This window comes from Dermacentor andersoni, chromosome 2 (assembly GCF_023375885.2).
Source record: "Dermacentor andersoni chromosome 2, qqDerAnde1_hic_scaffold, whole genome shotgun sequence".
NCBI lineage: Eukaryota > Metazoa > Arthropoda > Arachnida > Ixodida > Ixodidae > Dermacentor > Dermacentor andersoni.
In genome coordinates this window covers 13,937,697-13,954,513 of record NC_092815.1, presented here as the reverse complement: position 1 = coordinate 13,954,513, position 16,817 = coordinate 13,937,697, and the positions used below count along the sequence as shown (strand labels likewise).

The following is a 16,817-nucleotide window of genomic DNA, read 5'->3' as shown; positions in this document are numbered from 1 at the left end:
GCCATCGCTTCTCGTACGTGTAGCGTGCCGCTATGCGCGCGCTTAGCCCACCAAAGCAGCTACCGAGTGCTACACGTGCAAAAGACACAGTATTGCCTTGAGTTAGCAGAAACCGTTTATTGTCTCGGGTGGCACCCAACACTGCACAAACACACAGCCTCGAGGGTTTGCGGGAACCGGAGGGCTCCTGCGTCAGGGGCGAAAATACAGACAGGGGCACCGATAGCACATCGCTACGAGTGCAAAGGCTCCCCACAACACAATGCTGGGAAAAGTCCCCATGGCTATGCTGCTTGCTCTCACGGTAACCAATGGGCCAACTTGCATTGGCTCAGGCAATCTCCTTTGGCTTGGGCCTCCGATATGTGCGGCTTGGCACAGTTCGACCACACGCAAGCACTAGGCAGCATTTTTTGGCTTAGCGTCCAAAAGAGGATCAACACAATGTACGCACTTGCGGTATGGGCAAAGGCACCATACGCGAGCTCAAGTCCGAGACACAAAAGGGCCGTCGGACGAGAGGAAAGCATGTACGTACCCAGTGCAATCCCGGAGAGAACTCCTGTGCCTGCGACCCACGAACCACCACGAACGTAGTGCAACCGCCAACAACCATTGCGAGTGAAAAGGGAATAGGTGTAGAGGCACCGGGGCATACCTCGATCCTCACAACTGTCATGCTACCACGATTCAGTGTGCTTTGACAATTTAGCAGTCTCGCTAAAATTCTGGGTTAGTTGGTGCTGGTTGGGAATAAACCTTGCGCTACATAGTAGACCAAGGAGAGGGCAACAAAACACACAGTTGTTCTCATCCTCTCCTTGCTTGTCTATTTCTTCCTCCACTAGAACAAAGTTTAATCTCACCATGATGCAAATCAAACTTTTCGTACTTTAGATGATCTGTGACTACTTCAACCTTTACATACCTCTTAGGGTCTGAATGTAGTTGGTGAATGATGAGTTTATTAAGTAAGCTGTCACGCTACAGACTCGGTACGCTTTTGTGATGTAACATTCGCTGGCACAAACTAAAGACATCCCTTTCCTTGGATGCCCTACAACTGTAAACTGTCGTGCACCTTCCAGGGCCTGGATGTGGTTGACTGTGTTCCTCATGCCACACATGTTAAATGTGAACTTGGAAATCCACTAAACCAGGGCAAGGTGAGTGATCATTTTTACTGTAGATATAACTTCAAAACATATCCATTTAAGATTAATGTTATATGAACATAGAAAATGCATGGTTCGCCTTAATGAATTCAGCACAGGTCTTTTTTTCTCTTTCATTGGTATTCTAGTCGCCTATATATTTTGCAATGCACAAGAATATCTAAACATCCTTGAAAAAATCGGCACCAGTCATTCACCAGAACTAAACTTTTGTTTGTGCTTATGTTAGTCCCGATGATGCTGGCATTTCTTGTACACAACTAGTTAATGTTTCTTACAGATGGAAATACTCCTTCGGTTTAATACTCGTAGTGAGGCTGATGCTGAAACTAGCCTTAAATTTGCCATCAAGGCTAATACGTGAGTTTCACTATATTATTCTCATTGAGAAAAGCTGGTTAGCAAGGGCGCATCAAGTGCTCACTTGAAATGTTCTTTTTATCTCCCTCATTAGTACAAGCCAAGAACTTAGCCCTGAGGAAGACCTGGCCATACACGTCAATGTTGTGCGTGTTGCAGAACTTGAACTCAGAGGGTAATTACATTTTCTTCTTAGTATGTACTACCTTTTTTCTTCTTGTATACTTGGGTGGGAGCTCTCACAGAAATTCATTGCATGCTGGCTAATATTTCTTTTTCTATTTTTCTATGATTAAGTCTGTGTGGATGATTTTGTAAGTGAAACGACAGCGAATCCTGTACAGTTTTTCACACTCGGAAGCACTAAAGTGGAGACCTTCGTGCTTTTCAGAGCCACACAGCCAGAACAGGTTTGGTACGGAGGTGCTGTTGTTGGAGCACATGCCATGAAACATTTTGATGAAATCGGCAGCAAGATTACCCACACTTACCAGGTAGGGTTCTCTCTTTTGTACTTTAGCACATAATTTCTTGCTGTTGTTTTTAGTATGTTGAAACTGTCGAGCAGTGCAGCATAAAGATACATAAGTGCCTGAGCTTGTAAATGCACATTGGAACCTGGAAGCAACATCACATTATTTTCCTCTGATTGATCTTGTTGCTATTTACTGCTTGGTCAGCAGGCTATCCAGCTGCAGTAATAACCTGGGTTCGGTTTTCTTTGAATCATGCTTTGACTATAAGGATTCTTACATATTATGATATCACACCCAAGTAAAAGAGAGAATTTATGTGGACAAGATGCAAATTTTTGTTATTTTTATTCTAAAAGAGTGCAGTATGCATGTGTTTGCCACTTATGTGAAAATAAATGTGAGAACTGTATCACTTATTGGTATCACTCATAATACCATGATTATTTCATCCAAACTAGACTGAAGTTTCGCAGAAAAATTGAGGCTTGAAAAAATCAGCAGTCTTTGAATAAAGAATTCCTTGTTCAACCAATGTTGAATGCTTATGGCATATTGTGTATCCCTACTGCCTCAATGTTTCAGCACTCTTATTGAGGAGCAATGTGCAGAGCTTCATTTCGTGTACAAATATTGCTACACAAATAAAAAACAAGCTGTGGCTATTTAAGCCATGCCTGTAGCAATATTTCTGTGATGTCCTTGTAAATGAAAAAAATATTTTAAAATCACCGACGATTACGATACTCCCTAATGCAAAATTTGAGCGCAGCTCTATATGTGTTTTCATTTCGCGACATATTGGATGGCGCAGACAATCTGTTCTGTGCTGCACATTGCAAAGGCAGTGAAGTGTGGCGCCACAGCCTCACTGATCGGGAGATCGTGAGAGGCAGTGTGTGAGCGGCGCAGCGGCATGATTCACAGCAGCCGCCGCATACAGACCTCTGATGATGCAGCGCTTCGTTCCCATATGTGATATCAGTGGACGCGCTCACTGCATGCCTTATTGATGGCGTCATCAGTAGACAGATGATGTTCACTGGTCTGGCGCCATCTCGTTGCGATTGTAACCGCAGAACATATTTTTTCCAATGCTTTTCTTCTAATGCTTTTGCCATACCCTTCTCCTCATGCTGTCGTCACTATCGCCATCTTTAATCCCCCACTGCGCTCCGTGTTCACTCTTTCATCCTTTGCTGTGCTCGTTCGCTTGGTTACGCCAGGGTACGTTGAGGAACGCCGACGCCCAATGCAGGAACGGGTGCCCAAGAGGTGCGCTCTAAAATGCGTGCAATTACTTCCTATTTATAGAGATGATGACGGCAAACTGTGTCATGCATGAGGATATGCAAATAAAATTTGATTAATCGTGTAGCTGCTATGCTACTGAACTCACAGTGAGGAATTCAGCATAGGAAAAAAAAAATGTTGCATCTCTAATAATTTGAGTTCATGTTTATACCAAAGTAAGTTACCATTTTGTGGGGTCAACAACTTTTTGCAGGTGTTCAACCATGGTCCTTGGGCTGTGCCTTCCCTTGATGTTGTTGTTTCCTGGCCATTTGAAGCTGAAAACCAGCAGCAGCATGGAAAATACCTTCTGTATATGACTCAAGTTCCTCAGGTTCGTTATCAGGCTGCACATGTGTTGTAATGCACAGGTCTTGGGCTGTCACTAAAAGCTCACCACCCGCCGTGGTTGCTTAGTGGCTTTGGTGTTGTGCTGCTAAGCATGAGGTCACATGATCAAATCCCGGCTTTGGCAGCTGTGTTTCCATGGGGGCAAAATGTAAGAACATCCGTGTACTTAGATTTAGGTGCATCTTAAAAGAACCCCAGGTAGTCAAAATTAACCCAGAGTCCCCCACTACTGCGAGCCTCATGATCAGATCAGGGTTTTGGTGCATAAAACCCTATAATATATATTTTATAAAAGCTCACTAAATTCAGTGGGTAAACTGTCAAGAAATAGATGTAAGAGGCTGTATCATATTGCACTAATTAGTGATGTCTTGTTGCCATACAGACTTGCAAGCATTCAACATCTATCACCTAATGCTTTGTACTTGGAGGCTGGTGGCGAGATCTGAGTGCATTGGTTTCTGATTCTTTTTAGGTGGCTGGAGATGGCGAATGCTTCATGGAAGAAAGTCAGGTTAATCCACTTGGACTGAAGGTAAATTACTCATCTTATGTTCTATTGTTAGGGTAGGATAGGGTATTACATTCCACTGTTAGAATCGTGAAGGATACTATGTTTAATGAAACTGCTTAAATTTGCTGCATGGAAAGTTCTAGCCCATCATTTCTTGTTCATTTACATAATAAAGAAAATTCCTGAATGCAAGAATCACAAACATAAAAAAATATTGCTCAAGAGGTAGTTTTACTACCTATGATGATGATGGTTGCCTTTGGTAATCGTGCATGAGCTACAGAACTGCTAGCCTGTGTTCATACCGTAACTCACCTCTGTTTCATTTTCTGTAGGACCGACCCAGTGCCATCACTGCTGCTAGTCGCACCAAGAAGCGGGAAAAGAGGGAGATAGTTATCTCTCCAGAAGAGGTGCGCCTGGAGGGGAAGACTGTTAGGCTAGTCACAATGGTGGGTTTCCGAAATACATCCTGTGTCGCATGAGTAGACTTGTGCCTAATCCTCTAACATAGAATGCGGTTGACATGCGGCGACATGGCTAAATTTAATGACATTAAAATTTAATATTGTTAGCAGTGCACTTTGTTCTGATGTGTTGCTATGCTATCAAATGCATGCTCATTCCTGACGTTAGTGTTTAGCATGTTTAGGTGACTGAAAACAAGTAGGTAATGTTTTGTGCCTATTTGTTGGAGGAAATATCTCTTCACACAATTGAAATAATCAGGGTTGCTATAATTTTAATTTAGACACCCTCAATGTAACAGGTGAAATTTCTCTTTCAGTATTTAACCAGAGTGGTTGACAAGCACATGCTGACACAAAAACAATGCTTTCGCAAACAGAAACTCACCTTAGCATAAGCCTAATAAATTAATACTTTTAACAACACTGCTCAGACATTTAGCCAATGCATAATGTTAAATTTTTAAAATTGTTTTTACATGGTAATGCTGCATTTACATCAGGTATTGATGTTTGTGACATGATGTTTATGCTGCCCATATGCTGCACTGGTTGCCAAGCAGGTGTTTCCCCAGGAGTTGAACTTAGAGGGTTGTCTAAATGTCTAGGGAGGGGTTGAGGGTAGAGGAGAAGCGGTAGTAATTTTCAATTTTTTGTGTCGATGTGTCACGTAGGACTAGCAACATTTGTGACTCTAACACTCATGAAAAAGATTGGAAAAAATTTATAATTAACTTTACACAAGAATAAAATTGTGTTTATGATCAGACGAAACAAAAGATCATGAGACGACCTATGTGTTTGAATTTAATCAATTTGCAGCTGCTACATACAACAAGTAGTTTGTTTTGCGCTAAACAAAGTATTCATTGATTCGCACCAACTAGCCCGCCAACGCATTGTGCTGAACTATACAACAAGTAGTTGGATATGTACTAGCACAGGTAGGTGTTCGAATTTAATGAATTTGTGGCTGCTACACATAACCATTAGTTGAATATGCACTAGCACAGGTACATCGCACATCCCAGCTTACTCAATAACTAAACTAGTAAAACAAATATAAACCAACATGTGAGCATCTATGAGCTCCTGCAAATGAAAAAAAAGAAAAACTAAAGCTCCACAAATGGATGTGCCATTCTCAACCACATTCCAAACAGTTACATTCGCCTGGATTTCTTGTTATACCATTCCACCACTCGCAATAAAATCTGTAAAAAAAATTACCAGTGGTTACAATACTCCCTAATGTGAAATTTCAGTGCAGCTTTATACGTGTTTTCATTTCGCAATATATTGAGGCATTGCACCGATCACCACACTGGCTGGCAGAGCTGCGGTGTGCGGTGTTTTATATGGACTGGTCACACAGTTGCCGGTTCCTGGCAACTGCAGCTTATGCAACCATAATCTTTACCGGGGAATGCTTGCGGCGAATTCTGTGTGTGAAAGAGAGCTTTTTGGTTCTTCTTTTTTCTTTCCCCCGCGCAGCCAGTGCTGCCGCTGATGCAGATGCGTGGGCGTGAGCGGCATGTGGTGGTGCTTCAAGGTGGCTTCTTCCACTTTCCTTCTCGTGCTTCTGCACTCTCCTCCTCTAATTTCCTCCTAGCACTCTCTTTGCTTTTGCACTCTTTCATCCGCCGCTGTGCTCGTTCACTTAGTTACGACAAGGTACGATGCCGAGGCATGCCGACTCTCAACGCAGGAACAGGTGCTCGAGAGCTGCACTCTAAAACATGTCGGTCATTGTCACGGCATCTCGGGCGTCTGGTAGTTCCAGACCTTTACTGGTGATATTCAGTAGCCCATTCACATGGTTAGGGAGAAGGCGGCTTCTTTCTGAACACAAAACCCAGTTGAGGGCCGAAAAATAGTGCTCGACCATGGCTGTGGTGATCGGTAGCAACAAAAGATGACCAACAACATGTTTCAAATGGGAAACATAGCGATGAAGGGGGTAACAACGAGGAGCAAAGATAGAAATGCTGTGGATGTCACATTGTCCTTCAGTCATCGGGAGATGTCCCATCTTGCATCTAAGTTTTTTCAGTGTTCTTCGTCTTATGGCAAACTGACTGCTGGAAGGACTTCCCTCCTGTTTACTGTCTCTTGCTTTTGCGACAGGCACACATAGAAATTTCACAAAGTTCTGGTGTGGTCAACAAGTCACTGCCGGAGGTTTTCAAGAATCAAGTATTTGTCCTTGCTTAACTGACGCATGAGGCTGTCCTTGTTCCTGTCACTCAATTAAAGTGCAATTTTCAATATGCTTCTCTGCCGACACTTGTACTTCTTTGAGTACTGCTTCCACAGAAAGCTCCGCAATTGCCTCCGTGGTTGCCTCAATCAAAGGGCAAAGATCCACCGCTGTCATTGTAGTTGGCTGAATGGCATTGTCTAGAGATGACAATGGTCTCGGGAAACGATCCACAAGTGTAATAAAAGCAATCATATTTTCTGTAGCTGTAGTCCAGCTGCACTGCCATGTCAGCACCATCTTGGTAAATGCTTTCCAAAGTGAGTAGCAGTGGCACCAGTACTTCCACGATCACAGCCAACGATCGCTCATGACTGAGCTACTGAGTTTTGCCCGGCTGGACTAGTTCCAGCTTCAACTCGAGGGCACCTTAGATGTTTTTGAGGACACTCGGGCGTTCAGGAATCTTACTGAAGAAAGAGTAGAATGAGGAGACTGATTAATGGTCCTGTTGATTTCCTTCGACGACTCTGCAGCACACACTAGGGCAAGCTGGAGTAAGTGACCTCTTTGGTGGCGGTAACAGAGGTAAGAGTTGCATTTTTGCTTGAGCCTGTCCCCTTCTGTGCCAACCAGAGCCATCTTGGTCGAGTCGAGTTCAGATGTGCTGACTCATTCAGGATCTGCGTGGTCGCAAAAGAAGCCGATGCGTCACAAATAATTTCGACATCGAGGAATGCACCTGTTGGTTATCCATTGACATCAAGATAGCATATGGAGTGACTCAGGATTTGCTGTCCATTGATGTCGGTGCACTCATTGGCCACGTAAGGAAACTTCTTAAAGGAGCACTGACACAAAATTTTGAAGTAGAGATAATGCGTGAGATCGATTTATGCTGGAACACACACATTGTCTGCAAAATATCAGTGGCAAATATAGCTTACAACATATTTAAAATCAATTTTAAAGTGTGTGCGTGCAGCCAACCGCAAAACGCAGCACCTCACGATGTTGACATCAAGAAAGGATTGTAAACAACTGAGAAAATGCTACATCACAAATTTTTGTTGGCTACCATGCTGCTTGCACGTGCTCTTCTCCTCAGTTGTTGCTTGTAGTGGGACGTTCTCCATGTCACTGCAACTTCAGAATTAAGCAGCAAATTTTGTCGTGTCTGCAAATTTCCCGCACTACCAGCTTGACTGCGCTGCACTGACCACTGAACGTGGCCGATGTGAGGGTCTTGAGGTTCGTCTTCACTGTTGCTGGCTGCAATATCCGAGTCGCTGCTTTCTAGTGGGTTGAATCGAAAGTGATAGGCCACGTCTAACATGGTGGTGGCTCCCACCTGCAGGAAATTGTCGCCACTGGATGACGAAAACGAGGATGACGACGAAAGCGACGATGACGATGGTGGTGAGGGCATCGCAAAGCATGTGCAGGCATAGCAGACGAACTAGCAACACGAAAATCATGCGCCTGCGCGCATGCTGGCGTGCATGTCAGAGCATACATCAGAGGTTTTTGCCATCACGTGCCCAGCTGTGTTTACATTCCTTCTCTGGTCCATCTCGTCGCTCTCTGAAGCTGAAACTTGGTCTGGTCGCTACAAACAAGACTCCAAATAATTACCTGTCGCGCTATGAAGTAAATGAGGTTTCATGCCGTGATTACTTGGTCATTAGCTACTCATTAAAACAGAGAAACCAGATCAAAATTTTTTGTGTCGGGGAAATAGAGGTTTGCACCTTTTCAAGAGTTAATTTCTTCACCGTCGCCCCGCATGCTTCCAACCAATCAGTTGAATTCCTCTCAGAAAGGTAATGCGCATTTGTGGGTCTTTTCATGAACTACTGCTCAATTTCAGGATTCATAATGGAAAACGTACTTAACAAGGAAAGGATCCCAATTTTGTAGTGCGGATTATTTCCTGCTTGAAAAAGAAGTACCCACATTCTTTCTCATACACTTGGTTTGATCATCAGGACTTTTTGCAGCCTCATTTATTTCTGTCTGCGACTGGCTTATAAATGCTTTCAGCATATTTGTGTTGTCTCGAGGTGTCGTGCTTTGCGGCCTTTTCACCAAGCTTGAATGCATTGGACTTGCTGATCGGCCTGATGATACATGCACCGCCTGTTTTTTCGCTCCTGCTGTGGAGGAAGTCCTACACTTTTTCACATTGCCTGGGGCTGCTCAAAACAGCCCCCACACCTGAAAGACACACATTTGGCAGCACAACACACATTGGAGCAGTGGGAGGTGCGACTGTCCAGCTCTGACCTGGCCAACTAGCAATCGCTGACCGTCCAAGGTGGTAGGGCGGCTAAAACCAGTGGGGCTCTCGACTAGGGCTCCCCCATAAGAATAATCTATTTTCATCATTGAATAAAAGTTTCTTCTCCCTCTGTCTCCATCAGTAGTAAGCTTCCCTTCATTATATGCCCGTCTGCAAATTTTGCACCAGTAGCCCTCTTTGGTAACATCAATAAAAGTGAATCTCTTCACCAATGCACAATGAGAATGTCCTTTCAACTGAGTGCACTCTTCGGTGGTCAGTTCCGCTTCCGGGTCTTCTGAGGGGAGGCCCTCGGGTACAGTAGTGGGAGCGTCCAACGGTGTCGCATTTTGATCTTGCTTTCACATTTTCAGCGGAAGAAAGACGCTCTGGATAGATTGTTGCTGCTTCATTTCCAGCATAACCTACTACAACAAAAAAATTAAGTAAAACAAGCACGATTACATCTTCATTGCGCTCACAGGCACATATGGTTAGGCCCTTATACTACGTACTTAATTTATGCGATATAAGCAGAAAATCCCAATGCTCCTGCTGGTCTTGGAAGCATTGCTGTGTTGAGAAATGCTAGAATTTCATACCTGGAGGACACTTCGCGTATCTGAGCCTCCAACGATGCAGCAATTCATGCAAGGCATTGCAATACCTGTACTATTGCAATTAAGCACAAGGCTCTATTTACTGCAGCCTGACATCAGTCTTCTGTTGGGCATGCACCAAGGTGGTTCAGTGATAGAGAACAAATCGCCCCATGCGTATGCAGAGCCCTATTTCGCATTGTGTGGGACACGCATACGGTGCATCCATGCTTACGGTCTGGCCCTGGCACTTTGAAGCCCATGCGGTCACCATATTTGCTGTAGTTTCTTTCCTGCAAAAGTCGTGGTTTCTTCCGCCACAAATTGGCCATGGACGATGTGTCCTTTTGTGTACAGGCCCTTCTTCCAGCTCAGCAAAATAAAATTCCCCGTTGCAAGTAAAAAAACAATTGTTACAGATTAAGGGGCTGCCTCCAGGGAAACAAGGGGGTGTAGGCAAATCTCTGTTACGACGTTAATGAGACTAAGGAGCCTGTGGCCATCGAATGTCGTAAACCTTGCCTCTATGGCACTGGTATTAGTAATAGCTACGAGTGTCCACTAAATGGCAATGGTAAAACATGCTACCCCATGGCTTTCGCATGCTGGCCAACTACGGAGACTGTTAAAACACATTAATAATAAAGGGCGACATTTCAATTTCATGGCCCCAATTGTTCGTGAATTAGCGGCTTTGAGCTGTAGCAGCAAGGTCACATGCAACAATAGACTTCCCAGTTTTCAGGACATTTGCCACTCTCAAAACTACTGGTGCGCGATTGACACAATGATCCGTTATATACAGAATATGATCATCCCATACATGAAGCAGCAATGCAAAAAATTCAGGCTGCTCTCAGATGCCAAGGCCTTGTGCTTGTTTGCTTATTTTGTGGTTCACCAAGCAGGCACTGTTCTCTGAAAACTGAGACACGATAACATTGTTTACGTGTTCATACCTGCTGGATGTACAAGCCACCTGCAGGCCATAGATGTGCACTATAACAGCATGTTCAAGTCCAAACTGAAAGCCATATTCTTTCATTAGTACGCTAGTTCAATCACAATGCAGCTTAAACAGGGCAGAGATGACCAAATGCCTCTAACGGCCTCTCCGATGAAGCCACTGCACACCACCTGGCTCATTGAAGTGTGGCGCTTCCTCTCTGTGATGCTGGGTATTCCCGATTTAGCATTTGACAGGACTGGTGTAGTGCAAGCTTTTGCACCTGAGTAAATCAAATGTGCCACATTTTATTGGTATAGCCAGCTGAACTAGAAGCAAGATAATGTTTTCATTTTTAGCATTACCCATACTTCTTGCTTGAAAATTGCGTTTAAATATAGCAAATTTTTCATTTGCAAAATTCCGTAAGTTGTGGGTGCACAGGAATAAAAGGCTTACAATATTCTGTTTTGCCGATTTTTAGCATTTACAAATGTGCGAAATTGCAGGATCTTATCACAAACTTTTGCAGTGAATGAGATATGCAGTAAGCGATTGATTCTGAACTGTTGCCAAACACTTGAAGAGATGTATCATATTATGAAAATTTTGAAAATTCTGAAATGAGAGAATGTGTATAATCACAACTGATTAGGTTGTCTTTTGCTAAACAGGCAGAAATCTGAGTGTGTCATGAAAATGTTTGGATCCCACTGTAAGACGTATACTCCTTCCAAATAGAATAAAGCACTTTGTTTTCAAAACAGAACTGCCATCGAGGCAGTGCCAAGTGCTTCAAGTTCCGGTGCAGTGTTCGCAACCTCAAGAAGCAGTCATCTGCCACAGTCACCATCTCAGCTAGGCTGTGGAACGCTACCCTTGTGGAGGTGAGTGGACTCAACTTTTCTCAGCAATGCAACATGAAGCCATGAATGGCAATGTGTATATGCAGCAATTTGCTGCCATTACTTTTCTGTGAGCTTATTCCCTCTGTGCTGTTATATGTACGTGCATTTGTGCTTCGAAGCTGTTGGTATTAGGATGGTTGAAGGGCATCAGCTTCAGTGAAGGATACCTGTCACAGTTACTTAGCGGCTGTGACGTTTTGCTGAATGCAGGCTTGCAGCTTCAATTCACAGACGCTGTACCAGTCACATTCTCATCAAGGCCAAACGAAAAAGAAAAAGAATCACTTGCCTACAGAACCTCGGGTGCATGTTAAGGAACACCAAGTGGTCATAATTAAACCGGAGCACTTCAATATTGAAGTTTATTGACATATTTACAAAGAGGTGACAGATTTTTATCTAATCCATAGCCATAGAGGCCAGTACAGGTTTAAGGATATAAACAAACAATATGTATACGAGTATATGATATGTGGCACTGTCTTATCACAACAAAAACAACACAAATGAAATATGACAAAATTACAAACGCTCATTAATGCACATCTGTTAGATCGTTTTATCTGTTATATAGTTTCAAGAACTATGGTGTCAGTCATAGCCCATGTGTCGATTTGGGATATAAACCCAATCAATAAATGAAGGATAAAGATATGGGCATTGATACCATGCAATTTTACACTCAGTATGGTCATTCTTAACACATTTGACATCTGCCGCCTCCCTTGGAAGTGGCGGCAAGCAAGAGCGACGAAGAATTGGTGCACCGTTCCTCAGCAATGATGATCATGATCAGCTCCAACAAAAGGTGGACGAAAAAAATTACCGATTTATCGTCTCTCTCAGCCGAGCTGAAGCTGTGGACGATTGCAACGACGCTATACGACAGGGACTCATCGACATCGGCCGTGACGTACACGTTCGTCGACGTCACTGTTGTCAACAAACTGCTTTGCAACACTGTGTGCCGGAAGGGTGGAGGTATTGTTTCGATCTCTAGAGGTGCAAGTGATTATGGAATCGCGGTGCAGCTGAGCCTAGAATGCGACTTTTGGGACTGTTTGGAAATGAAATCGAGCTCACAGCGCATGTCGAAAATGGCAAAATCCAACCCGTTTGAGATAAACATCCTCATGGCCCGTGCAAAGTACCGGAAACAGGCAAACAGCGCTTGACTTATGTTCTGCTATAGGGGTTGTGGGAGATACGGGTGGGGTTCTCCTCCGTACTCTTGGGACAAAGGAACGACAGTACACAGTAGTGCAAACAATCACAAGGGCATTTATTGCACCTTTCATAGATCCATGCCTGCTAGCCGAGTGGCTATCCACAAAACATGCCGATGGGCGCGCGACAAATCTAGAAGTCCGACTCACCGCGAGCGAGCGAATATGTTCGCCCCATGCTGGATCCCAACGCCTGGTCGTTCGCGTGTTCGGTCACGCCAACGGAGGCGCGCTCGAAGGCCGCCACGCGAGGCGGTCTCGCAGAAGCATGGGTCGCCGCGCGCGCGTGGGACGTCCACGCCGTGCGCCCGACCCGCCGGGAAAAGGGTCGCTCCACCCGCGGCACGGCACGTCCGTGCTGCTTCCTGTCTCCAACCCAAGAGGCCAAGCGCCTTCCCTTTCGGCGCCCGAGTAACCCCGCCGCGACAGTGGCGCCATCTCTCACACCGCGCTTGTACCACTCCGAGAGCCGCGGGCGCCAGGCCACGCGAGCCGTGCGGGAAAAACAGCATATCAGGGGATGCGCTATGCGGGAAAACATCAGGGGACGCGCGAGAGTCGCGCATCCCCACAGGGTATAAGCCTCATGAGGCCTGTAATAACATTTTAAACAAACAAACAAATAAATATCTTCAACTGATCAGTACCGAAATGACACCCATGGCCCAAGTGGTGCCAACTCGTAGTGAAAACAGAGTGCTGCTAACAGAATGCTGCTACTACTAGAGGAGAGCCACTTCCAAAGCACCAGAGCTTGCCAGAGCATGTTAGTAAGGCTCTCGTGCTTGTCTATAGATGAACGACTTGCTGCCAAAAACTCTTGCAATGCTGCCGCAGAGGCAAGACACAAAGTGCAAACGAGTCGCTGCATTATGTCTGTGATCTGGTTCCTCACACCAAAGACCAAACATGCCTCCCTTCTTGCACTGAAGTTTCTACTGCAGTTGCAGAAGCAGTAATGTGGTACAATGCAGGGATGGAAGAAGCCTCGCCTTGTACTCTGTGAGAAACACAAATACAGCAAAGCAGCAAGGGCACACAAAGAGGAGATGAAAAAGACTGTCACCATCTCACTAGTGCAGAGCGAAGACGGACAGATTCAGCTGCCTTCCTTCATGCAGAAAAGCAGCGACACCAAGCAAAACCATGCACCGATAATTCACCTGGGGCATATTAATGTGCGAGTTATTGAATAAACTCTTTTTGTTGGTTGCACAACTTTTGAATATAGTGCTTTACATTTTGTGTGATTTTCGCTGTTTCTTTTTTTTCAGCCAGTGTGCAATCTGCTGATGAAGTTTTCTCAGCTTCCACAAGTCCAATTTTAATAATTCTTCCTTCATTTAGAACTTTAGTGTTTGGCAAGTGCCATAAGACTACCAAATAATGCAAGATGAAGCTATGAATTAAAACAAATGACAATTTTGATTGTAGTAATTGTGCTTGTACTGCAAATATGGAGTTCAAATGCTTACAACTTTTGTTCCAGACAAGCTAGAATGACAAAACTCATCTTACAGCTCTCCCTGATTAGTGTAGATTGTAATGGTAAAGAGCATAAAAAAAAAAAAAACTATGCAGTATATTTTTTTACAAACATGCCAATGCATTTTTACGAATAAGTTTATGTTAAGAAAGAATGGTATGACATACATTCAAATAAGCTTTACATTTAAGGCCAACACATAAAACTACATAAACCTGAAAATTTTCATGATTCTATCTCAATAACTATTAAAGAAAATAATCTTAAAGCCCACATACACCCTTAACTAAAAAAAGAAAAAGACACTTGCTTTGAATTTTTATATATTTCAGCTGTGTGTAAGTGTACAGTGCGGTCCTTTATGAAATGAAACTCACAAACGCATGGCCTGTGCTCTGCGGACGCTGGTTAGAGCGCCAGCAAGTGGCAGCAGGGAGAAGCACGTCCGCTTGTGGAGTCATCTATTGGCGCCCAGAATAACCAGGCATAGCTGAGAGACAAGCGCCTGCTAGAATTAGCTGGAACCCCCCTCGCATGACTGTTGTGCAAGGAGCAGGGCCTGCAGCGCAACGTCTGCTGCTAGCAAACCGTGTTGGGTACGCAAGCGCACTGGACATGTGGAAGCACCAACATACGCCTGGAACTCTGTCCGTCCGTCGCTCCGTTTTATGTCTGTAACACATGGCATGATGCATGGCATGCATATTATGTTTACATGAGGTCCTATAGAGATGTATATGAGAATGCCTTATGACTACGCATGACTAATGAGATTCATGATTATGTCTATATATTGTCAATACTAAGAGGTACGCGTGTAAGTGAAGTTAATCAGTTAATATAGACTAATGAGATCAGTTATGATAAAATTAGTCAAGCATAATGGCAATTAATTGAGGGTAATTAGGAATAGTTAGGATAATTAACATCAATTTATGTTAAATTATTACGTAATCAAGAGTTACTAAGGTTAAATCAACAAAACCTAATCATATAATTAATTAAAATATTATTATTAATGATAATTAAGGTTATCTTGAGATTAGTCAGACCTAATTAAGCAATCTTACTTAATTACAAACGTTTCAAAATTACAAACGTTTCTGTCAGAACTTTTACTAAGGCTAATATTAAGTGATTAAGCAAATGTTGTCATTATGTTTATTTACCTAAGCTAAAGTTTCACCTGAGTGCACTTCTCCTAAACCGCTCCGAATCAGGTGAGGTTTATTCAAGTGATGGGGGCGTGGGGAGCCAGAACTCCGTACTGCAAAAAAGTATGCAGAAACTCTACTGGAGTTGTCAAAGTGTGCATAAGCCTACCCCCAAATTTTAATTTGGCCCACTACCAAATTTAAGTTGGCCCACCCTTAAATTTCAAGTTGGCCCACCCCCAAATTCATGTTGGCCTACACCCAAAGTTCAAGTTGGCCCACGCCTACTATAGGCTTCCCCATGCATTTTCTGTGGACCTTATGTATGTCTTTGGTTAGGCTCTCTAATCAATTTCTTTTTTCAATTGTCCCTTATCGCTTATAAAGCTACCAATCATCTACATTTACGGCATTATAACAATTAAATGTCATAACTTCGCACATTACACATGTTTGTGCAGATACAAAGTATACTCGTCACGTGGCGGACAGATCTTGCTGCAGTATTCGCCAAAGAATGCTTATGCATTAAAATATGCTGGAAGTGCCTGCTAAGTGGCGGGCATATGTTGGCACTCCCACATTTCCAGTGTGCTAGCGTACTGAGTGTGGTTTGCTAGCAGCAGACGCTGCGTTGTGCATCCACCTGGCGTAGGTGACAGTCCAGCAGCTGCGTCTGCTTATTCTGGCCACCAATAGATGATGCTACAAGCGGATGTGCTTCCCCTTGCTGCCTGTTGCTAGCGCTATAAGCAGCCTTCACAGAGCACAGGCCACGCGCTCGTGTGTTCCCTTTCATAAAGGGCCACGCTGTACAAGCAGGCATCCTTGCACTTTCGTGCAGTAAGAAGGCAGAATAATTATAACTTGAGATGCCAGATGTCAGATAACTTGAATAAAAGAAAATAGGTGGCAGCCAGCACACAAAATGGCAGCACCATGTGTGTGCACAGTCAAAGCTAGCTTTCCAACATGGAAAGCAAGAGCGGCTCGGTGATGCATGGAGCATACTCGCTGCACAATTTGATACAATCTATAAAGTACCAGTTGCAATGACAACATAAGTGTGCATGCTTTGGCAGCCATGCCCTTATAGGTCCTTTCTCACTCTTTCTCTTTTGTCTTGACTGAGGTTCTTGAACCTCGTTTGTTGCTCCTCACGTGTGTTGTATCATTAGCTATGGTAAATGGAAAACAGTGGGCCATCGTGGAATGCCATCATGGAATGTCTGTTTCCAGTGCATAAGAAAGCATTTCAGTCTTGCAACATTGCTTGTACAGCATCTATTTTTCAAGCGTAAACCATTTCCAAGCACGATGGTGTGTGCTCACACGAGTTACTACCGCTAGGTATCTTATGTAAATGAAGGTTTTGTTGGACATT

General features: G+C 43.9%; 1 protein-coding gene across 2 annotated transcripts in view; it reads left to right on the top strand.

The window, feature by feature from the left end:
- LOC126542964 (integrin alpha-PS1-like) overlaps positions 1-16,817 on the top strand; it is a 141,422-nt gene that overhangs the window by 111,730 nt on the left and 12,875 nt on the right. The window contains exons 16-23 of one of the 2 annotated variants that reach the window (XM_050190091.3): positions 1,089-1,166; positions 1,456-1,535; positions 1,630-1,710; positions 1,927-2,029; positions 3,516-3,635; positions 4,128-4,187; positions 4,502-4,618; positions 11,427-11,546. In XM_050190091.3, coding sequence (XP_050046048.1) covers positions 1,089-1,166; positions 1,456-1,535; positions 1,630-1,710; positions 1,927-2,029; positions 3,516-3,635; positions 4,128-4,187; positions 4,502-4,618; positions 11,427-11,546 — 759 coding nt within the window. Of the gene's footprint in view, positions 1-1,088; positions 1,167-1,455; positions 1,536-1,629; positions 1,711-1,926; positions 2,030-3,515; positions 3,636-4,127; positions 4,188-4,501; positions 4,619-6,760; positions 6,942-11,426; positions 11,547-16,817 lie in introns of those variants that run through there. The other variant, XM_055077514.2, reaches the window with a different exon arrangement.